This window comes from Strix aluco, chromosome 1, assembly GCF_031877795.1.
Source record: "Strix aluco isolate bStrAlu1 chromosome 1, bStrAlu1.hap1, whole genome shotgun sequence".
NCBI classification, from domain to species: Eukaryota; Metazoa; Chordata; class Aves; order Strigiformes; family Strigidae; genus Strix; species Strix aluco.
The window spans coordinates 99,925,963-99,952,541 of NC_133931.1; the positions used below are offsets into that span (position 1 = coordinate 99,925,963).

Genomic DNA, 26,579 nt, shown 5'->3' on the forward strand with positions numbered 1-26,579 from the left:
TTTCACTCACTTCTAAACCATGAATTGTAGACATTCTGTTTTCCTTTTGAAAGATGTCTGTAGTAAATGTGTTAATTATTTAAAATGTTTTAATCTGATTTTGCTTGAGTTTCTATTAATACCAAGTCTCCTTGATGAAATGGTGTTAACATTCCAAGTAGTTGTAAGTGAATCCCAGGGAAAAATACATACTGTTTAACATCTGTTTTACCGAGATGGTGTCAGTGCCTAGTGCCTTCTAGTTGTTGCCAGTGGGTAACAAATCCTCGTTCCCAGCTGTATTAAATACAGTGGGTCTCTGTTTACAATTGTTACTAAGTTAGAGGAGGCTCAGAAGATATGATGTGTGAGGAAGAAAAAACAGGTGGTACCAAAATGTTACCAAGATGATGATTTTCTATCTAGTATTTCACATTTTTCTGTAACTTTAATCTTGTTTCTGTAAGAATACTGAAATGAAACTTTGATAGGGATTAAGGTTTTTTAATATGACATTGAAGGGCTTTTTGCAGTTGATGGAGTTAACTTTGAGTTATCTAAATTTACTTTTTAATAGAAATATCCTTTCTCTAACAAATTCTTCTTAACAGGAGACTTTAAATAATAGATGTTCAGTCTTTATGTGAGAATCCTTCATGCATCAAACTCCAGACTATGCTAATAACAATTCTGCCTTTATTATTTAAGACAAAATCAAGGCTTTTCCACTTGTTGCTTTCATTTATAATTGTTTTGTTGACTCTGCTGCTGCAGTGGTGCCTCAGTAACGTAATTAGCAATGCAGCAAAGACTAATCGTTTTGTTTGTTGCCCTTTGCTTCAGCTCTTCAGTATCTCTAAATGTAATATCTGCTATATGGTTCCGAGGTTCCATTTCATGCTGGTATGTTGGAGGGGGAGGAAGATGATATCATACTTGAGATTATCAGAGGAGGGCTTTGTAAATATCAAATGTAGAAGCAGGTAAGGTAACTGTTGGAAGTGATCGATAGAAAAAGCAGAAAGCCCAGCACACAATGAAGTATGTGACTTCTGAGATTTGCTGCTCAGTTTCGTTCTATGTGAGATGTATTTAAAATAGCAGATTAACCTGTACTTCCTAGTAGAATAGTGGCTTAAAAATTGCGTTGTAGAGATGGGAATACAAAGGTCATGTTTGTTGACTTAAACTATTTTCAAATTGGCAGGGGTGAATATTATTTTTTTCAAACAGTTTTTTTATTATTTCATGACAAATCTATGCTAACGAATTTGAACTAGTGTCAAAATGATCTGAATGTTTTGATAAACTAGGAAATGTCAGGTGATTTTTGGATGCTTTCTTTAGTTGATGGGGGGGTGGTTTATTTTGGGCAGAGCGGAATTGGTGAAAGCTTAGCTTTTTATTATGCTGTTTTTCTTTTGGGTTCCTGACATCTTGGTCATGAAATGACTTTTGTTTAAGAAACAGAATAATACTGTAATTCGGGGGTGGGGAGATTTTTCATTTCAACTTTCTAGTACTTGCTATTAAATTATTAACAATTGTACTGGACACTGACTTCATTAAAACCACCTTTTGTAAAGCTGATTTCTGGACTTTATTGACCTAGCTGTAAGTTGTTTAGATGTAAGATTACTGGTTAGTATAGTAAAAATATTCTTCCTCTAGTTTGCCAACAGATTGCCCACAGCTAAGTCACACTGCTGGTAAATTTCTCAAGATAGCATTCTGCTCTGTGATCCAGGCCTTTAATGTTTCAGTGGGATCTTTCTGTAAGTGCTGTGCAAGAAGGCATTTTACTGGTGAAAGACTGCAGAGTTTTGCATGTGTTTTGTAAATTTATTCATTTCAGATTGTCTGAAAAACATGATGAGGTATGTTGAAGATTATGAAATTGGTCTGTGTATAGCTTTACCCCTAATTTCAAAATAAGGCGTGACCTTTGACTTTCTTCATTCATGCTTCAAACTTCATGGTTTATTCTCCATCAATAAGCCAGGATGCCTAAAAGAGTAAAGTTGTCCTTACCTCCTGCGGAGACAGAATCTGTCTGTATCAAACTATATATGCTAGGAATTACTTTTCAGCTCCCTTGCTGTTGTGCAACTATTAAATGACCTCTCAGCAGCTTAATTGGTATCTTATTAATCAGCACAGTGTTTCTTGGCAATATCCCACATATATGTATTTTTATAAGAGACGGATAAATTTCTTTTGTTCTTTCATTTTTACAGTTACATGGGAATTGGGCTTTCAGCACAGGGTGTGAACATGAACAGACTACCAGGTATGTTTCAGTATTTACTACATTTGATAAGTTACTTACCTTGGTTAATTATATTTTTTAAAATATGCTTGACCTTGAAGGGAAGCTTCTGGTAAGCAACAGGCAGTGTAGCATGACATGTCTGTGTTGTATCTGTTATCTGAATTATATAAAGCTTGCAGCTAAAAAGTTTAGCTTTTACTGTATGCTTGCTCCTGTACTACTTCCCTCAACTCAGTGTTATTTATAACGTTATGCAAGTACTTCTTAGCAAACAAATACATTTTAAAATTTTCATCATGTTTCATGATAAAAATGAAGCTATAGATTTCCTTGCTTTGTAAACTGAATTTCTAGCAATAAAGATGAGCTACTATGGTAAAAGCTTTCTGTCAAATACAGAGTGAGCTCTCCTACTGTCAGTTTATGTACTATTACCTTTCCAACCTTAATAGTAAGGGTGTGTAGCATAGTTTTAAGTTTTGACTGTTATTGACATGCATGGTCAGAGACAATCTTGTTAACATTGTCTGCAGTATCTCTGTATGATATTTAAAGTTGGGGGGGGGGGTTTAATAGCTGTTTAAATGTGTAAAAAAAAAAAAAAAATCAAAAAACTAAAACACCATAAAAAACCCACCAAAAAACCAATGTTTTTTTTTAAATTATTACCATTAGCCAAGTATAATATCACGTTGAATTGACCTTAGAGTATCTGTATTTTCTTTCTTTTGCATTGTTACTTTCTCACCCATATGCTCTCGTAGAGGTCCTTATGGTCACAGCAAGTCCCAGTTACACTGGGAGCCCAGCTAAGGGTGATGAATTATTAGTGGGTGGCATTAAGTTCATTTTGAGTATGATTTAGGATGCATTGCAAATAATTATCAAAGATAGTACTAATCAATGTAACTGCAGTCATTTGGGGTATTTAATTTGCCAAGAGATGCTTAATGTGGTGCCAGCTGAAGCTACCGATCATATGGATTAAAGGCCTAAATGTGGAAAATACTTTCAAATTAACCTGTTAGACAGCAGCTTGACAGAAGAAGAATAAACCCACAACCTTTTACTGTTTAAAAATAATTTGAGTTGTCAGTGTAAATTCTTACAGTCAGAATGTGTGTGTATATATATGTATGAGAAATATGAAATTTGGTGATTTGTGTTTAAGATCATGCTATATATTATTTTGAATAGGCATTTAACAGATCCATTAGGAGTATTTTGTGGTGCCTGAAAGTTTACTTCTTTTCTATGTGTTTTTGTTTAATATTGAATTGCAGAGACAGGTATTTTTAAATGAGCTCGGACTAAAATTGCTTGCTGTGAATTTCATTGAGTAGTGTAACAATATGAAGCTTCTTAACTGGTTCTGCAGCTTCTTCACCTGCAAAATTAGCACATATTTGCATACATAACAATTTGCCTGCTGGCTGTGACTTTCACCTGTATTTAATTTTTTTCTTCTTTTTTAATTTTTAGAGGGAGAAATGCTAGTGATACGGTAGTTTGGAGATTCTGCTATTATGCAGAGACTGCTTGCTGCTGAATAGTCATTGAGAATAATCAGGAGTAGAAATGTGTTTCCCCAGAGATGCATGTTTGGGTTTTAGCCAGGAAGAATTTGATTATGACATATGGTAGCAATAGTTTTGCAAGATGAAAGGGAGAACAGGAGAATCTTCACTGCTTTACTGGGACATGTCAGATCTGCATATAGCTTTTCAAATTTTAACATTGTAGCTGATTATATTTTTGGAGTTGATAATTTTGTGTGTTCACTTAAAGAGAAAAATGTGTTACCTGAATTTGTATAACCTGTTATGTACTATGAATGGAATTACCTGTTCAGCCATTTTAATAAAAGAAGTTGTCATTATTTAAAATGAAACAGATTTGTTAGTTAGATACAAAATCTTAGAAACCAGAAAGCTGAACATAGTAATTAACCGTATTAACCTGTTTAGAATATACTGACTTTGCACATAGTGTTTCCATTATTTTGTAATAAAGGAAACGAATAAATTGCAAATGCTTTTGTTCTGTAGGTTGGGATAAACATTCATATGGTTACCATGGAGATGATGGACATTCATTCTGTTCCTCTGGAACCGGACAACCCTATGGCCCAACGTTTACTACGGGTGATGTCATCGGTTGTTGTGTCAACCTTATCAATAATACCTGCTTCTACACAAAGAATGGACACAGCTTGGGTATGGAGAAACGTTATCTTTAATGATAACATTATGTCTGTAAGTCTGTTGTAAATCTGAAACGCTCTTCATGTCAGGAGCAAAGTGTTTGAATAGTCTCATAATCTATGAATTAATTGAAGAATTGGGAAGAATAATTTCTTGTGTGCCGCTTGCACTGACATTCCTTGTGAATTTGGAAGGATTTGTCACAGCATCTCATTCCACAGGACCTGCATTTATGAACTCCACTACTAAAGCCACAAATAATACTTGATGTTTGTAAGGTAGTATGTAATAAGAGAATTGGAGAAATGGAGAATGGATATAGCTAAAATTCGTTGCTGCTGTATGGGGGACACCTAGCCTTCGCTAAAACCTGTCGTTGGATGGGTGTTATTTTGAACATATGTTGGAGAACAGTGTCTTTTAGATTCCCAGTCTGGAGTCATGCATAGTTGGGCTAAAGCCATGAATTATACAAGTTATGCTAAAATTAAGTCCATTAAATCCTTGTGGTAAATTTTAGTATTATGCAACACTGTGAGACAATTTCTGAGTTTGAAGATGTCAGGAGGGGGTAGAGTTAAAATTTTTCGTGCAATATGCATAATAATTCAGTTACTTAATGCAATTTAATGAGCAAATACACAGAGTGTAAAGAAAGAAGAAGAAAAGATCTGCTTCCTGCATTGAGAGGGCAAGGGCTTGGGAAGAGATCTTGGAATTGTGCTGAGGGGAGTAGGAGGTTTCAAAGGATAAAGCTCAGAAAGAAGAAATAAGGTTTGTGTCATGGGTAGAAATGTGATAAGGAAAAGAGAGGCTAGCTTGAAATGAAGTAAGAGGTTATTGAGATAGGGACTCTTGAAGTGCCTGTTCTGGTTTTCTCACATTGCCAAACATGTGGAAAGTTTGGAAAGTAGTAAGGGGAAGGACATGGTTTAAATTCTTCTCCTTGTCTCTCAACACAAGACTGCCTGTTTGTTTGCTCAGGCCCTGAGCAAACAGATCTAACGAGTTTTCCTGCCCCTGCTCAGAGCAGGGCTTAGATGCCTCCAGAGGTCAATTCCAAATAATCACTTCTGTGATTCTGTTCTGTCATGATTTAATATTTCTTCTAAATTGAATGAGTCTATATACCTCGACACCTATGGCAGAGGGACACTTGAACCATGCGCTGTGTAGTTGTTTCTTTTGGCCCTGTTTTAGGGTATATGTAAAATGGGAGATAACAGGCTCATGTTATGTTTACCCTAATATTTAACTGAGTTAAAACTGAGAAGGGTAGTCTTAACCATATTCCCTTTTTGGAACTAGCAACAGTGTGCCTGCAGGTAAGTTGGATCAGATTTGTTGGTCAACTAAGGAGACACTGGTTTTCTGACTGCCCTTACAGTCACATGCATAGAAGAGCTAAGAAGGGAGGAGCAGAACCTTTTCTTTCAGTGAAGTCTTAAAGCAGACTGGATTAGGCCAACTGTGAAACAACACTCCAAGTGATTAAAATCTGTTTAAAGAGAAGAACAGAATGGCACAGGTGAGGAGAGGCTAGTAGAATGTCATCTGTCATAGACAGAGCCTGACAAACACTTTATGGATTTCAGAAAGAAACCTGACAGCTGTTCTGCTGTCATGGGCTTTGCTAGCTTGAATTTCTAACAGAGGAAAATTGATTCTGTGTTTAGGGGAAAAAGAAATTAGAAATTTTGGCTGTCTTGCTGAGTTGTAGTTGCCAGTTGTCCAGAATTCCTTTGCGATTGTGGCTTGGAGGACATTTGTGTTTCTTCTCTGGGCCACAGATGCAGTCTAGCATATTGGAAATCTCTGGCTCAGCCAGGGATTTGATGCTACAAAAAGGGCAAAGTGATTATTTATGCAAGTGTGAAATCCTGCCTTGAAAAAAAACAAAACCAACCCAACCCCCCCCCCCCCCCCCCCAAAACCTCAATACCTACATGTTACTCCATCATCATTTATCATTTGTCTATCTTGCCTACTGCCATGGTTATTTTGGAAAAGGGTGAGTTGGATGTCAAAATGTGCCAAACAGAGAAAGTGGTAATAGCTTAGAAAAAGTTAGGGGGTGGACAGGTAAAAAATAAATTGATAGCTTTGAGATATGATGGGAGGAAACACATTCGCTCTGTATGTTACTTGTTTGTATCAAAGATGTGAGTAAAGAATCCAGATGTTCTTGAGATTTGAAATCTTGGTGAAGAATGGAGATGGAAAGCAGGGGTAGAATTTAGGACAAAAGGTTTAAAGCTTGTGTTTTAATCTTAAATTTGAAAAGGCAGTGATACAAAATAAATTTGAAGTTTGAAGGGGTAAGTGGATTTGAATCATTATGCACTTGTTAAAAAAAAAATCAAGTAACACCTGCAACAAAAAAAGGAAATAATGAAATACTCTTATCAATTGGCTGTCAGGAGATTTCCTGATAGTTATTTTTTAACTGAAAGCTTCTCTTCCCCTCTCCCTCCTGCCAATTGCGTGAAGTTCCTGAAGTGTATAGAGGTCAGATTTTTCTCTAATCCTGGAGACAGTAAAATCACTGCCTTGGTCTTATGGGTAGATGGATGCTTGTAATTATATAACGAGATATTAAGCTATTCTGTTTGAAAACCAAAACACCCTGGTGTGGATTAGAGTGAAGCATTTACTAGGCTGGTTTGGACTATCGTAGGCATGTGCTGCTCAATTAAAGATAATGTGTACTTACAAAGAAAAGTAATAGCAAACAAGAAAGGATACCGTTAAATCTTGGTGTTGCTGCATTGAGACATGCAAGTGCAAAATTATCTTCAGATATATTTTTTTTCCTCTTAATTCTAATCTTTAGCCAGAATCTTCATACTTTCTAGTCTACATATATATCTGTATGATGTTTGCTGAATGAATCTTATGCCCTGTTTTGAGAATTTGGATGCAAATTGAGTACTTTCGAATTACAATTAACTTTTTGCCAAATACTACCCTTTATTACTGAAGCACATCAGTTGTGTCTGAGTGTCATGGATGTCACCATACTTATTTCTGAGGTGGTTTGCGTGAGTTTTCTGAACATACAATGATACGCTTAAGAAAATGAACCTAGAATCCAGGCATATGAAAAGTAATCTTAATTTTCTTTTCATTACAGGCATCGCTTTCACAGATTTACCGGTAAGATAAGTGAATTTTCAAACAGCTTTCCTTTGTATTTATAAACAGATGTTTCAGATGTAACTTACATTTACATTATGCTTCTTGGAAATACAATTATTATTTCCTTAACCAATTTGCTATCAGATATTTCTCCTCATCGTTTCATTGGTGATTTGTTAATTGGAGGAAAACGTTTTTTGTTTTTACACTGATCCTCACAAGGGTTTTCCTTTTCAGGTTTTTAACAGTCAGTTCTAATGGAAGTTTAGCAGAAAATCACACATACAAGGAGTTACTACGTACTTTGACACATGCAGGCCTTACGTACAAAGTCAAAGCTGTATTAAACACCAACACGGTGCATGTGTGTACAGCTGTGTATCATTTGCAGAAAGGCTGGCTGCTTAAGACATGGTCACTGTAACTCATGCTTGATGCCTGATTTTCAAAATCTTTCTCTCTACTGTTCACTCCATGAGATCAAGCATACTGAAGTATTAAAGCTGCAGATATCTGAAGTCTTCTAGCTTTTCAGTCAATTAAATTGAACTCTCCTTAAAATCATTATAAATGTGCTCCCTGTGCTACTGGTGCAGACATGATACTGCACTTACTTTGTTTTTTTCTCATCCACTTCATTTCTGATTTAATCTGGTTAGGGTGCAGTGTGTGATGCACTTCTGTCTGGCCACCTACTCTTTTTGCTATGGCCTTAGGAGGCAAGGACAGATATTAAGGAAACATGAAGTTGATAACCCAGGGCACCTCTCAGCCCCGCCCCAAGTTTGGGTGCTTTGTGTAGGAAACACTGCCACTGTCCCCAATCTGTGGGATGCCAGCAGGGCTCCTTGCTGGCACGCAGTACCAGCACAGGAAAACTGATGCTGTAATGTGAAGTTTGAAGCTGGACCCCCTCCTCATTAGAATCAATTGTTTTCATCTCATTAAAAGATTTGAGACTTGTGCTTTGTTGATTAGTTTAGACTAGGTAACACTATGAGCAAGGTTTACTTAAAAAAAAAAATAAGGTGGGATGGGTGGAAATGGGGGCAAGATCGGCCTGGGCATGGTTTTAACAACCAGAGTATTTTTCTTCAGTGTCATTGGGTTCACCGGGTGTCAGTGTTCCTACTGACCTGCATGTTGATAACTTCTTACTGATAGCTTTAATGTATTTAGCATATAGTTCTGTAGATCAGCATACCATTGTACCATACTGTGGAGAGTATACCACCATTGACTGCAGTGTAAATATGATGTAGGTATATTTATAAATTTTAAAAAACAGCAACAAAACCCCACCCACCAAAAACCCCAACTAATTGCATTGCCATTGCTGAGATGCTAGTTGCATTTAAGAAAGTTACTTTAATCCCAACAGGCAGATTTTACCTCTTCTCATATTTGGCATATTTCAAATTTGCATGGAGACCTAATCTCTAAGCAGAAAATAAACTGAGACAACAATAAATGCTTTAAAGTCTTTTTCTAGATACAAGTCCAGGAATTCACGAGAACTTCAATGCACTGTTACAGTTCTTTTTAGGCGCTACACTTGGACTTTGAGGCTAATGAGTTCTCTATCCTGTCAGTTCTTACCACTAAAATTCAGCGATGTTTTAACTATTTCACCCCAAAAGGAAAATGGTCCACTTTGTAAGTTTAATTTTTGTTCTCTTTTTAAAAGAAACTTTAATCCTGGTCTTTAAAAATCATTAAAAAAATGGTATTTAATATTTTGTAAAATTGAAACCAAAAGTTGTAAATTGTAGCACAATTTTAAAAGTGCATTTTCTGACTAGAAAGAGAATGATCAGTAAGGCTTTCTTACTTCAAAATAAAAAGATTATGACCACTGGGAATAAAATTAATCAGTCATTGTATTACTGGATTGGTAGAAGTTGCTTTAACTGCTGGACAGATGATCCAGAGGTATTTGCTGCTTCACACTACTAGTAGCAGTGGGGATATTATTACAGAGATTAAAAAAAAAAAGTGAGAGATTTAGAATAAGAGGAAAAAACTAACTAAAAAATTTCTTGCAGCCAAACTTGTACCCTACAGTAGGGCTTCAAACACCAGGAGAGGTGGTGGACGCTAATTTTGGACAACACCCATTTGTATTTGATATTGAAGACTATATGCGAGAATGGAGAACCAAAATTCAAGCACAGATTGACAGATTTCCGATAGGAGATCGGGAAGGAGAGTGGCAAACAATGATTCAGAAGTAAGGCTTTGAATATTGTTCATCCAAAGAAAAAAAAGTCAATAATTGCATGATTTCAGATTCTCTTGTGCAGAAAATTACAGATGGTATTGAAAACGAGTTCAAATAGTTTTGTTAACTGTTTCGATAAACATGTATAAAATTGTGCATGAAGATGTTTGAGGAAGAGTTATCTACATCATTAATAAATAGGAGTTTATGATGATGAATGTAAGCCCTTCCGTTCTGATTTGATGGAGTTTAGAAAAATTGCCATGGTTGTAATGGGCAGTTTTAATAGTTCAGGCTCTGGAAATTTCCCTTCATGTTCTCAGTCTTCAGCATGCCAGGTTAACTTGTGGCTCATTAGTATCTCACTTGGAAAAATGGTGGTTGTGGCTTTGCTTTTTTTATTTCTTCAGTGAAAACAAAAGATGAGCGCACAGAAATTTCACTTCAGTGTACATAATGAGCAAAAAAGCCTTAATTATCAGGTAATATTTTAATTGAGCCTACCTTTGGGTGATGAATCTTTCCTATTGAAATTCATCATAATAAAATGATACATTGATTTTTTTAATTGTTTTTCTGTATAGTGTTTTGAAGAGGAAACTGGCTCTTAATTGAATTACTTTTGTCTGACTTGTACAGAAATTTCTGAATTTCAAGTAGAATTCTTCAGTCACTTTTTTCAGAAAAGGGTTTTTACATTCAAGAAGTTCTTGGTTTCTTGCCTGTATTTAATGAGTGTTTCTGGGTTTTGTTTTTGTTTATTTTTAGAATGGTATCATCTTACTTAGTTCACCATGGATACTGTGCAACAGCAGAGGCATTCGCCAGATCCACAGACCAGACTGTGCTAGAAGAATTAGCTTCCATTAAAAATAGACAAAGTAAGGCTGGAAAGCATGTTACATCCTTTTTTTCTTCTCTTAAACAAATATTACATAAAACTTGTTCTTAAGCATCATTGTAGAATTTCCTTTCAGCACTACTCCATAGTATAGTTCTTTGCTGTCATGTAAAGTTACACACGTATGAACAGCAGGTTAAGATGAACTTCCACACTAGGGCTTTGGAACTTGTTTGATGTAGCAGAATGTGGTAAATTACCTGTTGTCTTTCTCTTGAATGGAAAATTGTGATCTGTCTTAAACAAATGTGTGTAATGTCTCTGAACGAGCGTTTGTGAGAACTAATGGTCAGTCACAAACAGGAATATAAAACTTAGCCTTGACAAACATTTAGACTTTTAACTGTGAAAAGGGGTAGAGTTTAGGGAATGCTTTATAAGTTAAATCAAATTTGAGTTTTCCTGCTTACAGATGTGAGGGGGAAGAGGACAAGGAGAACTAACAGCAGTTCAGTTCTAACTTGCTGTGGCAGTGCTGTTTGGCAGCCTGATTAAACAGCGCCTTCCCCGTTCCTTTAAATCCCTGATGTACGAACACAAGCGTTTGTGTGACACTATGACATACCACATGGGGAAACTGCTCTGGTTGAAAAATAACCCGTTAGTTGGGCTGTTTTTCATTTGGATCAATTTCTCTGTTGGTGGATAGAGCTGTGAGGCTGTTTGCGACTTGTGCCAGGTTACAGCAACAGAAGCATCAACTAAAGCAGGGACTGTTGTGGAAAGGTTTAGTCAACTGTAACCTGACTGAAAGTATGTGTTGTAGGTGAGAGAGACTACATTTTTTCTTAGTCAAAATTGAACCTGTGGGAGTGGGATGCAATTTGGATGTTCTTGGGTGACAGTAGTTTGGTACATGCTTATTTATAAAGGTGTGAAAATGAGAAATAAATCACAGAAGAGCATCTGCAATCTTAGTCTAGCTCTGAATGTGCAATTTGAGTACAAAGTGGTTGTATGCTGGCAATAAATAAAAATATTGAGTACTTAGATATATGTAGGTGGAGTGCAGTTCTTAAATTTTCCTACTGAACAGTTTAAGGAAGCATGATCTTTCTTTACACTATTTCTTTCTAAGAGGAAAAAAATCTTGTTGACTGATGGTTGCAGTGTCTTGTAATCGTTAATTTACATGTATTAATCCGTAAGCTGTCCATTTAACTGATGTTGGTTTTGGTGAACAGAAATTCAGAAATTGGTTTTGGCAGGATGAATGGAGAACCCATTGAAACAACATAACAGCTGTATCCGAGTTTACTAGAAAAAAATCCTAATCTCTTATTTGTTTTTTGGTGAACAGGAATTCAGAAATTGGTTTTAGCAGGAAGAATGGGAGAAGCCATTGAAACAACACAACAGTTGTATCCAAGTTTACTAGAAAGAAATCCTAATCTCTTATTTGCATTAAAGTGAGTCTTCAAATTATACAGATGTGTGTTTATAGATGGCACAGTACCTTCTCAGACAAGACAGTTACTCATTTAAAGCTTTCACGGAAATTTAAACAAAGTTAAGCAGCGTTTTTTAGAAAATGTGTATAGTTCACTCTTTTTATGCTATATTACTTGCTACTTGTTTAACTAGGTTTTGTCATCAAGGTCCTGTTTTGCAGCATAATTCACATCTCACTGTAGACTTGTTCTCTAGAACTAAGTTTCGTAATTTTTTCAAAATCAATTTTGATCAGTTTGGGTATCGAGTAAACTTAATGTAAACTGATACACTATCGTATTCAAGAAGGTTAAGAGTTCTGTTGGCATAAGTTGGTCTGTTCCTCCAAATGGGTGACTGACTTTAAAGACCAGTTTAAATAAGCAGTTTCACTCCATGTCACTTTACTAGAAACCTCTGGCTAAGACTGTGGAAATTCCATAATCCCAAAGAGTTCTCTTGGCTTCCCAGGCACACAATAGTCACCTTCATTCTGGCATTTCCACCTGCCAGCTGCGCTGATCCTCCAGAATTTTGTATCATGTTGTAGTGTTTGAATGCGGAAAAAATCTGTTACCTCCTATAAGAACAAAGCACTTTAATTTTTATGTTCAGTTAAGTAACTTGGAATGTATTTGAAGTCTGTCACGCTCAAGTGCGGAACAGAATTCAAGATAGTACTGCAGATTTATCACAGAATTCACAAAATGCGAACATTTTGATGAAAGACTTCACTCGATAACGTCAACTGTATGTTATCTTTTTCTCAATCTGTCTTTCTAAATTTTGCCTGTTCTGTTGAGGCTATCCAAGCCTAAAACATAAAGCAGTAGTTCTGAGCTTCCTTAAAGTCCATAGTAAAACCTCCTTATCTAACCTAAAATTGACAAAGAGCAACAGCCTCTAAAGGGAAGGTTTGTATATGAGCTTGCTTTTCAAACTGTTTTCTAGTGCAAATGTTTAATGTTAAGAGTCACCGTTTAATGCTTACTGTTCCAGACAGTCAAACTATGTTCTCATTTACTTTGAGAGAAATGACAGACATGACAACGTAATGACATAGACTTCTCAAGAAATAACCTTGCCCCTGCCAATAAAACAAAACAGTTAAAACAAGAAAATATAGTTTAGTTGTCTAAACTTTGAGGACTTATTGACAAAGTCTGCCCTTGAAGGATAATATTCCTGTTCTCCTCCCTCACAAATTTTGTAATTGTGTATTTTTGGCTGAATACTGCAGAGCTTATTGATGAATGGTACTGACATCCAGCATTTTGTTGAGTCAGACTTTTTGTATACTTAACACTAAAATTTAATCATTGCTATCGTTGGTAAATTAAAATGTGTAAATTGTTTTATTAGCTAAACCTTTTTGCCTTTTGTTTAGGGTGCGCCAGTTTATAGAGATGGTGAATGGTACAGACAGCGAAGTGCGTTGCTTGGGAGGCCACAGTCCAAAATCTCAAGATAGTTACCCTGTTAGTCCACGATCGTTCAGTAGTCCTAGCATGAGTCCCAGCCACGGAATGAATATTCACAATCTGGCAACAGGCAAAGGGAGCAGCACACACTTTGCTGGTAAGTTGATGTGGAGGATATACCACATAGATTTGGATAGACTACACCACGTAGATTTTTTTTTTTTTTTTTTTTTTTTACAATTAAGTATTGGGAGAAGTTACTAATACAGACTGACAATTTGGTTTACTTAAGAGATGATACTGAATGCTTTGTATAAAAGTACAGTTTTAATGATTAAAATATGTGATTCTCAGTCACTGGGGAAATGGAAAGTGTATAAATAGATTCAAATCTTTTTTGCATGTGCTCTTGGTTTTACTAAGGGTTTGCATAGTAGGTTGGCACTTCTAAGTTGCCAGTTTCAGAGAAATGCTTGCTTCCAGGAGATGGAAGGTTCTGACACAAATTTCTGTGGTCCTTTCAGTGATAATTTATGGCTTGGGCAAAGTGGTTTAAATCCAGTAAGTGGTGTATACGATCCATTTCCTGTGGTGTTTATGGAACAGCAGGAACAGCTGCTCTTGTGTAGGAAACACCAGAAGCTAGGTGGTGGAGTTAGGTGAAAGGCTTTCTGCTGGCAGCTGAATTTCAGTCTGCAGAGTTGAAACCGATCTGAGAGCATCTAGGTGATGGTGAAGCTTCCGTGGGAGGCCCTGAATGCTCAGAGGTGCCCCATGCTGGTGGGGAGATCCTCTGCCTTCCAAAGCACCCCTGCAGAAAAGTAGTTGAGCATGTTAAAATGGTACTTGAATGTGTCATCTTTGAAGCCAAGACTCTTAGAGTAGCAGAGGCCATCAACTTTCACTTCTGTTTCATTCTTAAATTCAAACTGGAGCTGACTGGGGGCTTCTTTATTTTTTTCTTTCGGTGGGATTGAGTGGGAAGCCAGTGTAGCCTGGCCACCAGAATACCTGCTGCCCTTGGAAAGGCAGCAGCTTCGCTTTCCTTACCCTCTCTGTCAAGACTGAGTGGAGGTCCACTCAGGTTTTTGTTTGTTCTTCAGGTGGTTATTGGGATGTATGGTAGAAAGTACCTCTAACTTCCTAAGTTTGGAAATAGGAGCACCACTTACTAAGTGAGTTGATGAATGTATTATTAGAATTGAGGTTTGGGATTTCCTGAATGGCAGCAGCTTTTGTGTATAGGAAGCTCTTCCAGTGACCCGTTTCTATATTAGAAGATACTAGGGAGCTCCTGCTTTTGGGCTTGATAGAACTGGCAATTACATGTTTGCTTCAAATAGTAGTTTCTTGATTATATTCTAGAATAGTCAGAAAAGATTTTAGCCAGACATCATAATTTCACAGATTGGTGTAATTTTATTTAGCAAAGGACAATATTGACAAAAGAACTACATGGGGAAGAAGGGAGGTTGTATTTCAGTGTAGCAATGTGTAAAAATATTTTCAGCACTGAATTTTACTGCATATTTATCAAGAGAATTATGTGATTAGGAATTAGTAAGATGCATGTCTGCTTCCATTCATAATGATTACAGTGGCCTAGAAAAGATTTTCAGATCTTTCAGGAACAATGTATCAGTTCTAAAAAATTATTCTACATTGATGCAGTTTTCTGTTTTACTGCTGTATGTACAACTGACAAACCTTCTCATGAGCATGCTAGTATTTGTTAAATAATGCTTAACTTCTGCACTGTAGAAGCCTTGAAGGTTCAAATACCTGAAACACGAATGCTAGGTGTTTGAGTGGGTTGGTTTGGCAAATCTAGTGTTTACTGACCAGGAACAATTAAGATACACTTATTTCAATGCTATAAATAGGTATTTACAAATAAGTTTGTAGATGATTACAATTACTTAAACTTTCTTTCAGGGTTTGAAAGTAGTTGCAGTAATGGAGTAATATCAAATAAAGCGCATCAATCTTACTGTCACAGTAAACACACGACCACCAGCTTGAATGTACCAGAGCTCAACAACATAAATGTATCAAGATCACAGCAGGTTAACAGCTATTCCAGGTGAATAAACTTCAGATGCTTCTAACTTACATTAAGGCTTGTGTTGTCCATGTGCTTGTATTGCAGAGAAGAGTTTTCAGTGGGATTTGATGTGATTTTTTTTTTTTTTTTTTTTTCCAAAGACAATTAAAACATTTAGTGTAAGAAGCCAGCAGCTTGTGGTCACTCTAGTGTGCTTTGGTTTTATTTTAACTTCTCAAGCTCAATAGACTGTTTTCTCCTGTTTGGTTAAAGAAATGCAATGGACAAAAATAAATTACCTTGCTTATAGCTATTTATGGTCGGTTTTGAAGTTATATCGTGAAGATTAACTAGCTTTCTGGCACTTGGGATTTTAATTTAAGCCACTGTTGTTGATTTAAGCACATTGCATGTAGGTAATGAAAAGTTTTCCAGATACTCTCCATTTGTGGCAGTATCTGCAAAGTAAACACAATTGAGATGCGTAGGAAATGTGGACTCCCTTCCATTGCACACACAAGAATTGTTTGCCTACTCCCATCACTGTCGCTTGTGCAAACACATTCAATTCAGAGAATGAAAATAGCTGTATTAACCAGGGTTAATATGGTTATTCATAACCAGTAAATATTAAGCTCTGCATTGCACAGATGCAGCAGAACCTAATTTGATGTGAAATACAACAGTACTCGGCTGCGTTGTCCAAGATGTGTTCCCAAAACTACCAACTAGGATGTGATGATGTGGTAGTGATAACTAAAAGTATTTCAGTTGGATAGTGATGATTGGGAAAAAAAGTAAGAGTAACAATTTACTTTTTAACTTCGTGATTTGAGTTTACATCAGCAATTGCCTCTGCCAAAAAGCCTGGCAGTGTCCAGGCAACTTCGAGATTTTTCACAGGAGGAAGACAGTCCCTTGGCTGCAGCGTTGCCCAGTCAGAGAGGCCTTTTGGTTTCCTTCCTCAAAGGAAGCTGAGTACTTCTGGTTGCTTAGAAGCAAGCTACTAAACTTAAAAACCGAATCTTTTTGGTCTTGAGAGAGGTTTTAGGTTGTCGTTCTCCATGATGAAATAGAACAGGCTGGGATGTAACTTGACTGCAAAGCTTGGTCCCTGAAGCTGTGCTGGCATTTTCTAAAAGTCCTTCTGTGACGTGCTGTGAGCAAAGTGTGGTGAGGAGTTGTATGCTCTGAATTTGCCTCAGAGCATCTCTTCAGTGTCTTGGTTTACTCAGTATTTGCTTTGGGTTTTTATTCTTTTTCCCTGTAACTACTGAGAGTAAATGAGAGATCAAGACTTTTTTGAAAGAACTACTTACCTAAATATGGTATTCTCAAAGTAGGCTGTATATTGAGTTCACTGTGTTTAAAAAAAAAAAAAAAAAAAAAGTGGGAGTAGTGTATTTTCTCAGTGCATTTTCTCCAGCTCTATGTATGTACAGATACATAAACAAGGTAAGAGCTTTTTAGTGTGTATGTAGAAAGTGTTATACTGCTTACTCTTGAATAATGGTGGACATGTTTAATTTTTCAGCATCTGCAAATGTTATTTTACTGAATGCTAATGTTAGCTGAGAGAGCCTTAAGATTTCCCTGGTGCTCTGGTATCACCATTTGCTGTGGAAAAAAGCTGTGGTCTAACTTGGCCAACAGTATTTAAAAACAGCTTTTCAGTAGCGGAGATGAGGAAGTACTGTGCTGAAGTTGTGAAGAAGATAATCCTAAGTACTTAAATATGAGTAAAACTTTTATTTATTACTCTCTTTTCAGCAATGATGTAGACATGGAAACAGATCACTACTCCAATGGGGTTGCTGAGACTTCATCCAATGGCTTCCTAAATGGTAGTTCTAAACATGATCACGAAATGGAAGAATGTGACACAGAAATGGGTCTGCAGTGATATTTCTTACATTTTTATTAAGTGATGGCAACAAGGTTATGTTTTTACTTGCAATGCTTCCCAACTTGAAAATTAGGGATATTAGCTCAAATCTTAATTTTTCTTGTTTGTTGTTTTTGCTGTGATTAGATGTAAATCTTATAACTTCTGATTCAGGTGGTCCAGTGTCAGTGTGAGAACAGGGGAAACTGGTAACTCATGGATGTTGAAACTAGCATCGGTTTCGAAGGAAGTACCTTGGAGAAGAAACATCCTGTTGTGTAACACGCCTGGGTTAGGGCTGGCAGATTGCCTCTCCTCCTTCCCCTAGTCCTGTTACCATTCATGGTCCTCATGGCATCTTTGTGCTCGATAGTAAGAGTAGAAATTCCAAATCACTTATATTAAAGAATGCAAAGTGCTAGTATTAAATGCTCACGAAAATAACTATATTTGGGAACTGAGATGTTAAATAGTGCTTTCCACCAAAAAAATACCTTGATTTACATAGTTGTGGTCTGAAAAACAACTTTGTTTTATTTAACTTGCTTTATACTCAGTCATACCTGCTGCCATTAGGGGTAAATGAGTATTTAAATACCCTCCGATTGCCAGCACACCATAAAAAGATGCTGTTAACTCTGTCAGTTACGGTGCTGACTGTCCCTATCGAGTAAAGGCAGCCAGATCACTTCAGTGCACGCAGGCTGGAGCTTAGACAGTGGTGGCTTTGCTGGCCCTGTCTGAAGAAGTGGAGGAATCCAGCCCAGCTATTTCTGCAGTTGCGGAACGATCTTTCCAAAGAATTGATTTAGGCAGACATCGATTAATAGGTAGTTTAAATGAAATGTGAAGCTTGGGACATCATCGGTGGTAACCTTTCAGAACGCAGTGGTACTTGGAGATTCCTAGGAACGCCTCACAGTTCTGAGGGGGCGTGCTGCGGCGGCTGCTGCTGGTCATGCAGCTTTGCTGGCAAATACTAGGTAACTGTCGAAAAGCAAATATAGTTCTGTTACAGCCCTGGAGGGGGAGATGCAAATTGCCAAGACTGTTTTCCCTGCATTACGCTCTGAAACTGGATAATATCAAGGCCTCGTTTCTGTGACAGAAAAAACAAAACACTTCTTTACTCTCTTGCAGCCTTTTCCACAGAGGCTTACTGTGACAGACATGAAGCAGCTGCACAGGGCGCAGAGTTGTTTGTGGTTTTTTTAATGTAGTTCTTTTCTGCCTTTGGAAAGTGATGGCCTAGATTGAGCTGCAGCTAGCAACAAACGCCACTGCTTGAAGACTTGTGGGTGCTTCGCCTTCGTAAAAAAGAAATGTAGCTCCTCAGCCTACATTGTTTACTCCCCACAGTTTGAGCTTGGTGGTTTCTTTGGTGGTTTTTTGCTTTTTGAAATATTTATGTATTCTCCTTAGTGCTGTGTATGTGATCTTAAGTAGGCAGATTTTTTTCCAGAGGTGATATGCTTGCATCTAAGGGGGGTGGGGGGGTGGGGGTGCGAGTGGGGAAGTGTCCACTTCTGGATCCTAGTTTGAAATAGTGGTCAAAACACATCACTAGGTGGCAATGTTAAAACCAGAAAGAATAGTTTTGTAATCAAAGCGTACGTCAGAATTCTGATTCAAAACTTGATTCTGTTGAGGAAAAAGGCAAGAAATGGATAAATGCCTTTTTTTTTTTACAGGTTGCTTTAGTTGTAAATTTAAAAAGCAGCTTTCAGAGAAGCCACGGGTTGATTTACTGTTCATAAATACATTAATACCTTTTAAAATCACTGGTATTGGGGAATATTGTAGCAAACAGTAAAGAAAGTGATTGTAGTGTTTTGTTTGATTACAAAAGAAGCCTGAAATGTCCAAATCATTAAGCTAATATATTCTACAAGGTGTATGTATGAACAGTCTAAATGATCATCTTGTAGCAACATCCATTGTGGTTGTTTGGGAATTTCAGGGGTTTTTTTACCCTCTATTAGTGGTTCTGGATTTGGCGCATCTTTAGAACTGCAATGCCAAAGAATTAAAAAGGTACAACTGTGTGGACTTCTATTGCTGTCGTTATTAATTTTAAACTCCCATAAAATTTTAGGGTAAAATTTGGTTTTATAGTCTAGTTAGTAAAATTAACCATTGCAAAACAAACAGCATGTATAGACAGCCTTTGCTGTTAGCTAATTGAGTCTCTTAATGTTTATAAAGGAGCAATTCAACCGTGCTTGCTATAGGAGTATGTTATGCCAAGGTCTCTGGCCTGACGTGCTTTCTCTCAGAGAAGGCAGTTGTCTTTTGAGTGAAATCAGTGCAAATTCTCTAGATCCATAGATGGTTACTGTCAGCTCTATTAGTGGTGATGATGACGATACCATTTTTGCAGAAGTAGATTCAAGTCAGTTAAGACGTCAGCTATGTGGTGGCAGCCAAGCGGCTATTGAGAGAATGATCCATTTTGGAAGAGAATTGCAAGCAATGAGTGAGCAACTAAGAAGAGAATGTGGCAAAAACACAGCGAATAAGAAAATGCTCAAGGTATGTTTAATCTTGAAATTGTGGTGTTAAGGTGAATAACCGTGCTACCCAGCAGAAGCTTTCCAGAGCACGTGGCACTGCCATACTGTGCTGCTTTAACTTCTGTGATTTTTTTTTTTTTTTTTTTTGTCCAAGAGCAGTATTCTAGCCAGCTGTGGTGTCACACTGTCTCCTGTCTTGTCTGTGCAGCACATTCACAGGGAAGATAATTTATCTCATACCATAATACAGTTAAAACCAGAGATGAATTTAGCACTTCCCTCTATCTCGTTTCTGACTGCATAGCTTGGCCTCTTGAACCAAAGTGCCATTTTCAGCTCTAATGATAAATGAACTGCAAGAAAGAGGATTGATACAGCTGCCTAAAGTGTACTCTCTTTAGTACTCGCTGTGTTTAACTAGTTTTACCTTGATTTGTGACTGCTCTGGAAAAGAATTCCCCTGCCAAAGACTGACTGCATGCAATTTTCAGTCTGTTTTCTCTTTCCCCATCACTTTCTAAAACACTGCTAACTTTTGTCTTTCTGCTGGAAAAAACACTGCTTGCTCAAAATGGAACAAGTCCTGTTACAATTTCTTTTTACACTTTTGTATTGTTGAAGGACACTGACAATCACCTCTGTGATTCTGAATCAAAATGGGTGAAGAAAATACTCCTTGTTTTCAGTAGCAGAAGGTAGCCGTGAGATGTAACAAACCCCCTCTTTCCACAGGATGCATTCAGTTTACTTGCCTATTCAGATCCCTGGAGCAGCCCTGTTGGGAATCAGCTCGACCCGATACAAAGAGAACCCGTCTGCTCTGTACTCAATAGTGCAATACTCGGTAGGTAAGGCCCCGGCCGTGCCTTGCGCGCGGACTTCCCTGGCCAAGTGCAGCAGCATGCCGGTGTGCACGCTTACTAAAAGAGGGGCAGTAATGTGACAGACGTCATCGTCATTGTTCAAAGTGAAAATGGGCCCATTCAATAACGGTGCTGTGCAGGGAATTGGAAAATGTCACTTAGTTGCTCCCGCTCTGTAATGCTGTAAGAGCAAACTTTGCAAGGAAAGAGGAATTTTGAAATGAATGATGTAAGCAGGGTTAACCTTAAAGTTTTCAGTGCAATACTATGAAATTAGTCAGGTGTTTTAACTGCCACTGTGATTCTTTTTCAGAGACTCACAATCTGCCAAAGCAACCGCCGCTTGCCCTGGCCATGGGACAAGCGTCGCAGTGTCTAGGATTGATGGCTCGGTCGGGAATTGGCTCCTGCGCCTTCGCCACAGTGGAAGACTACCTACACTAGCTATGCATTCGGGGGTCTCAAAGGTGGTGTGGCATACTCAACGTGGAAAGTAGACCAGCTCTGCTGACTGGAATTTGGAATTTTAATTATGTACTAAGGACAAGTCTGTCGCTTTATGTTGCTTCCTAGTTTACAGCATGATGCAAATGATTTCTAACTTAGTGTTAGGAGAAAATTTCCATCTTTAAACCTCTTAGACCACTAAGAGTTGAAAGTATCACTGATAATGTCAGACATCCAAATTGACAAGTACCAATCCTTTAAACGATTGTCCAAAACAAACCAAAAATCCTGCTACCTTCTGGTGGGGCGGAAGAAGAGAAAACGTGGATGTATTAGCAGGTGGGTGATGTAAACGTCCAGCAGGATGACTTGCCAACCTCCACCCCCATTGTTACATAGTTCAATCAGTGTAATTTGCAAAATGCACAAACACCCGATGGTTTGGATATATAGTGTTGATGGGAAGAAATGATATTTTTTAATGTGTACTGTAAAACTTGAATTACTCAGGAGCTGAGTGAATATGTTTGTTGCTACTTACAATCCCAACCTGTTGATCTTAGTAGTTTTTTGTTTTAACATGGTCTTTTCAACTTTGTTTCCTTGTTTAACTACAGACAGCTTCTGTTGTGTAGACTCACCAGTTTAACTGTTGTATTATAACAGTATTACATGTCAACACAGTGTGGTTATGACCTATTTATATAAAAACCAAATATTTAGTCAATTTACAGTCTTAATTTAATCTTTGTACACCTTGCATTTTTAAAAGTGCTTAAATAGTACTATATTGCAATAAAATGTAGTGATATCATAATTAACCAGCCATTAAAAACTTACTTCTACATACATGGTAGCATGGACTCGTATGCTACGTTCTCTTGGTTCGAGAGTTAGCTCTGCCCTCGAACCGCTTCTCACGCAGCCCCCTGCTGTGGGAGCGGTGGCTCGCTGGGGCTGCCCCTGCCCTGTGTCAGCACCTGCCGGTGGCACCCTGGCTCCTCACTACCAGGCAAGTCTGATAGAAGCTTGTTCAGGGCTCCCTGGAGGTGGGGGAAAGTAATCATCACGCTGGACAGAAGGGCCCTGCGGGCTGAGCTGCCTTAATGATTCTGACACCAAGACACAGCCTTTCTTCAGAGATACAAGTAACTGAAAAAGCAGGAGCATCGCTGTAAGAAACGCACCATCTGTAAGTACAACATCGATTTTCTTTATTGTCTGCAAAGGAGCTGCCTCCCTGAGCCTGCAAAGGAGCATGCTTCCACAAGCCTGGCCCTAACACCAGCTGCTCTACATCAGCATCAGGGATGGGCAGGCACTGCCCTGGCCCAGCTGCAGCTTCGCTTCCCCAGCCACTTCCAAAGGGGGGAGGGAAGAGAACAGAGATGTCAGTTCAGGCCCAGCTGGGTGAAGGTCAGTGCCTGCTGCTGGCTAGAGCTGAAAGCAGAGCCATGCTGGGGAAGTGCAGAAAGAACACCTTCATTGTCTTCAGAGACTTAACGTGCAGTAAAAGAGTCCTTAATAGCATCTTCTGAAAAAGCTGTCTCCATACTCAATTTTTAATCTGTGTTGAGAGCCAACGTTTCTTAAATCTTGCTGCTTTCTCCTTTTTTTCTTGCCCTTAGAAAAAAAAAAAGCAGCTGTTAGTTACCACTTTCTTAGCCCATGTACTGGCTAAGCAGCAATCCACTGCTTACTACAGCATTTCAGAACAGAACTGACTGGAAAGCTGATAAACTTGCTATCTTACCTACAACCTGGGCTTCCACGGGCTGGCCATACCAACTTGCATCCACCTCCTTCAGAGGGAGGGTGGGGGTACAGCCCTGCCCCCACTGCTCACACACAACTGAAAAGCTGACTTTGCCTGGTAAGGACCAAGAACTTTTGCCTCTCTTGTGTGGCTGGAACTGATGTGGGTATGAGTCTGTCCCCATTCATTTCTGTAATGTCAGTTTTTCTGAGAAACAGGCACCATTTCCCTGTGCTCACACACACATTCTGGGATCTTGGCATCCCCACTTCACGTTTTACACATGTGAAATAACTGCCAACAGCTCAGAGGTTTAAGCTGAAACAAAGTATTTATTTGAACAAGTAAACATGCTCGCTCTTTACCAAAAATGATTTTTTTTCAAGTTCTGGCTCACACCCCCTCCCTGGTGCACCGTGCACTACACCCCCTCAGGCTGTAGCTCCCCACTGCCCCTCCCTTACTATCTGGTTCTCTGAGTTGGAAGGTAGCAACTAACACCCCTCTAACATGGGAAAGCCTTTTTTTTTCCAAGTGTGCTTTAAACCACATACGCAGATAGCAGTACCTACTCTGACTTTTCATACTCACCCCAAGACTTGTCCACAAACTGAACTGCAGCTTTTTTAACTGGGTTTTTCTTGTTTTCAAGGGAAAAAAAATCATTTGCTGAAATGGAGATGAGTGAGTATAAGTTACTAAGTTTAACCCAGACAAATGTAGATGTAGATCCAGCTGAGGAAAATGGCTTACCCTGTGCCCGGTTGGCGTCTGGTCCGTAGAGATGAGCGTTTAGAAAGTCTTTGGCAAGCTGCTGGTGAAGGCCTGTTAAACTCTGATCTTTTAAGCACACTGCCATATAGTTTCCTTTTGTCCTAGTTAAATAAAGATGTAAATCCCTGCAGCATGGTTACATCCAGAACAAGACACACTAGTCAGTGCTCTGCTACTTGAGCACAACAGCAGCCAGTGCTGGTTTCTGATGCTCAGCAAGCTTTGTACAAGTATTAAAAAAAAAAAAAAAAAAAAAAAAAAAAGGACCAAGACTCTCAACCAGTCATCACATGCCTTTATGTGCCCTGAGTAGCTCCCTGGGAGTCTTGAACTAGTCCTACCAGGAGCTACTGCAATTCCCCTATGGGGACATCAGTGATGAAACACAGGAGAAAAAAGAAAAGATGACTGAAATGCAGGAATTTGGTGCTAAACAACCAGACCTGTAGCCGCACGTCAGAATGTCTGCTGCTGTGCTCACGCCTGCCCAGTTATATGTACATAATATATAAACAGCATTTGTATTGTAATTTTTTTATATATGTGTGTGTGTATATATATTTGACAAGAAGCATATCAGAAGCATGTTAAAGGTGCTTTTACCACAAAAATACACTTCCAGTCAGAGGAAGGGCAAGGGGAACACGAAGGGAAGAAGAGCATGGGGCCATACAGGGACAGAACAGTTGCAGGGATGCCCCTTCCTCAGCAGCACCACTGCCAAGGGGACAGACACTATGGCCCCTCTGCAGCCCCTCTGCTCCCAGCGTACCTGGCTGCCTTGCTCTGCTTGTTCTTCTTCACCCGCCTTTGGCCTTGGCCTTGTCGCGGCTTCGCAGCCCCACCTCCACGGCGTTTACCTAAAGTAAATTTAATGGAAAGCAGAAAAAATTTCCCAAACGTTATGAATCAAGAGCTGTAAGTGAAAGATGAATGGGAATGAAACAACACTTTGGCGGGGAAAAATGTCTTTAGTTAAGTCCAACAGGCATTTTTCAGAAGCTCCGACTAAGAAGAGCTAGAAAGCATTCCCCTCACAGAAGGGCTGTGAGAGGGAGGGGAAGAAGCAGGTCTTAGGGCAGCCACCCGAAGCGCCCCTTGCCAGCTGCCTCCTTCCTTGCCATCAACAGCACAAAACAGGGTTCATCAACAGACAAAAAAAAAAAAATAATCAATGTGACACAACAAGCTGTGAGTAACACGCAAAGGGGAGCCTCATTCTCACCATTAAATACATACTATGGAGACTGAGTATTCAAAGCATCACCCTGAGCTCATCTCTGGTTTATGCCAACAGATTTTTTTAAAACAATAATAGAAGGAAGAAAAAGTAGCAGTTACACCATCCAGCTCTATAATTATGTGAGGTATAGATGAGAATTGTTTAAAAATAAACCAAACAAACACGTTTTGGTAAAGTACTTTGAAGTACTTAAGAACAGCTGAAGAGGGCCAGGAAACAGAACTCACAAACACTCCAGACTCTTGATTTTCTAGTTCAGAATTTGAAAAAAGTTACCTTTTTTTTTTCAGATGCTATTAAACCATAGTATGATATATAAAGTATCAAGCCAATTAGCAACTCCATCCAGGAATAGCCTTTATAATTTAAACAAATGCTAAATATTAATCTCCCTCTGGTAATCCTTGCTTTTTCTATTATAACCCCTGCCCATTATTTCCTTAAACACCTCGGGCTATTTTAACTGAAATCATTGTACAGCAAACAACTTTAGTCAAAGGCACAGGAATGGGATTAAATGTGACTTTTGATTTTTTCCTCAGATATTTTTCCTTGGCGAGAGACAATCTGTCTGGTCTGTTCAAGTTTCTCTGTACCCGAGCGCTCCCCGACTGCAGCTTTAGCACAGAACTGACATCCTGAGGTACCGGGGGAGAGCACCGCGCTGGCAAGAGGAGCAGCAGCCTACCTCGGTTACCTGCCGCAGCCTGCTCTTCGCGTCTGGGGAGGAAGGAGAAGACAACCGGTTACTCTTCCAATTCCCACCCCCTTCGTTTACTCCGAGCCGCTGAAGCTCCCACCCCGCCCTCCCAAGGCCCGGGCCCCGAGGGGCCGCACGGCGGGCGGGAGCCGCCAGGCACCGCTCCCCGAGGCGCCCCGACCCTCCTCACCCTGCGGGCGGCGCGGCGGCCAGCTCCTGCAGCACGGCCTCGGGGAGCAGCTTCCGTTTCTGCGGGGGAGAGCGGAGTCAGCGGGGCGGGGAACGCGGGATACGGGCGGGCGGGGGAGGGGGCCGCCATACCTTCTGCTCCGTGAACAGCTCCTGGCGCCGCCGCCGCTTCTCCTTCAGCAGCTCCCGGTGCCTGCGGGGGAGCGGGAGGTGCCGTCAGCGCGGCCGCGAGGCCCCGGGGCGGGGGGGAAGGGCTCGCGCGCGGGTGACCGGTGGGGTGAGGTGGGTGTCCGTACCTCCGGGCCGCCTCCCCCACGAGCTTCCGTTCGGTCTCGGCCGCCTCCCTCGCCGCGCCGAAGGGCACCTCCTCCGGGGCACCGTCCGCCTCGTCCTCCGAGGAGGGCGGGCTGAGGAGCGCGGCGGCTGGCGCGCGCTTGCCCGCGGCCGCCGCCTTCTGCCGCCGCGCCATCGCCACCCCCGCCTGACCCCCGCCCCGGAAGCGCTCCCCGCCCGCCCCGCCCCCGGGGGAGGCCCCGCCCCGAGGCGCCCAACGGCCGGCAGCCGCACACACACCCCCCCCCCCCCCCCCCCCCGCCGC

General features: G+C 39.7%; 2 protein-coding genes across 4 annotated transcripts in view; one reads left to right on the plus strand and one right to left on the minus strand.

Annotated features, from left to right (window-relative positions):
* Nucleotides 1-22,168, plus strand: part of RANBP9 (RAN binding protein 9) — a 41,573-nt gene extending 19,405 nt beyond the window's left edge. The window contains exons 3-14 of one of the 2 annotated variants that reach the window (XM_074829077.1): nucleotides 2,217-2,269; nucleotides 4,300-4,467; nucleotides 7,589-7,611; nucleotides 9,639-9,823; nucleotides 10,583-10,695; nucleotides 12,016-12,124; nucleotides 13,534-13,724; nucleotides 15,503-15,650; nucleotides 17,382-17,503; nucleotides 19,877-20,028; nucleotides 20,742-20,853; nucleotides 21,186-22,168. In XM_074829077.1, coding sequence (XP_074685178.1) covers nucleotides 2,217-2,269; nucleotides 4,300-4,467; nucleotides 7,589-7,611; nucleotides 9,639-9,823; nucleotides 10,583-10,695; nucleotides 12,016-12,124; nucleotides 13,534-13,724; nucleotides 15,503-15,650; nucleotides 17,382-17,503; nucleotides 19,877-20,028; nucleotides 20,742-20,853; nucleotides 21,186-21,316 — 1,507 coding nt within the window. In that variant the 3' untranslated portion in view covers nucleotides 21,317-22,168. The remainder of the gene's footprint in view (nucleotides 1-2,216; nucleotides 2,270-4,299; nucleotides 4,468-7,588; nucleotides 7,612-9,638; nucleotides 9,824-10,582; nucleotides 10,696-12,015; nucleotides 12,125-13,533; nucleotides 13,725-15,502; nucleotides 15,651-17,381; nucleotides 17,504-19,876; nucleotides 20,029-20,741; nucleotides 20,854-21,185) is intronic. The other variant, XM_074829085.1, reaches the window with a different exon arrangement.
* A 342-nt stretch (nucleotides 22,169-22,510) lies between these two features.
* On the minus strand, nucleotides 22,511-26,468 carry NOL7 (nucleolar protein 7). 2 transcript variants are annotated; one of them, XM_074829107.1, is made up of 8 exons: nucleotides 26,278-26,468; nucleotides 26,114-26,174; nucleotides 25,983-26,041; nucleotides 25,781-25,812; nucleotides 24,622-24,709; nucleotides 23,829-23,950; nucleotides 23,667-23,744; nucleotides 22,511-22,942 (listed from the first exon to the last, which is right to left on the minus strand). In XM_074829107.1, exons 1-8 carry the CDS (start codon nucleotides 26,448-26,450, stop codon nucleotides 22,875-22,877), a joined length of 681 nt encoding a protein of 226 aa, XP_074685208.1. In that variant the 5' UTR covers nucleotides 26,451-26,468; the 3' UTR covers nucleotides 22,511-22,874. The 2 variants fall into 2 exon arrangements, with proteins under 2 accessions (XP_074685208.1, XP_074685198.1); XM_074829097.1 differs by having other exon boundaries at nucleotides 23,829-23,974.
* Between the last annotated feature and the right edge of the window lie 111 nt (nucleotides 26,469-26,579).

Excerpts from the sequence above, each read along its gene's own strand:
- NOL7 (XM_074829097.1), bottom strand. The coding sequence starts at position 26,450 with ATGGCGCGGCGGCAGAAGGCGGCGGCCGCGGGCAAGCGCGCGCCAGCC. Across the intron at positions 26,175-26,277 it reads GTGGGGGAGGCGGCCCGGAG|GCACCGGGAGCTGCTGAAGG; the intron begins GTACGGACACCC and ends GCTCCCCCGCAG. Across the intron at positions 26,042-26,113 it reads AGCTGTTCACGGAGCAGAAG|AAACGGAAGCTGCTCCCCGA; the intron begins GTATGGCGGCCC and ends TCTCCCCCGCAG.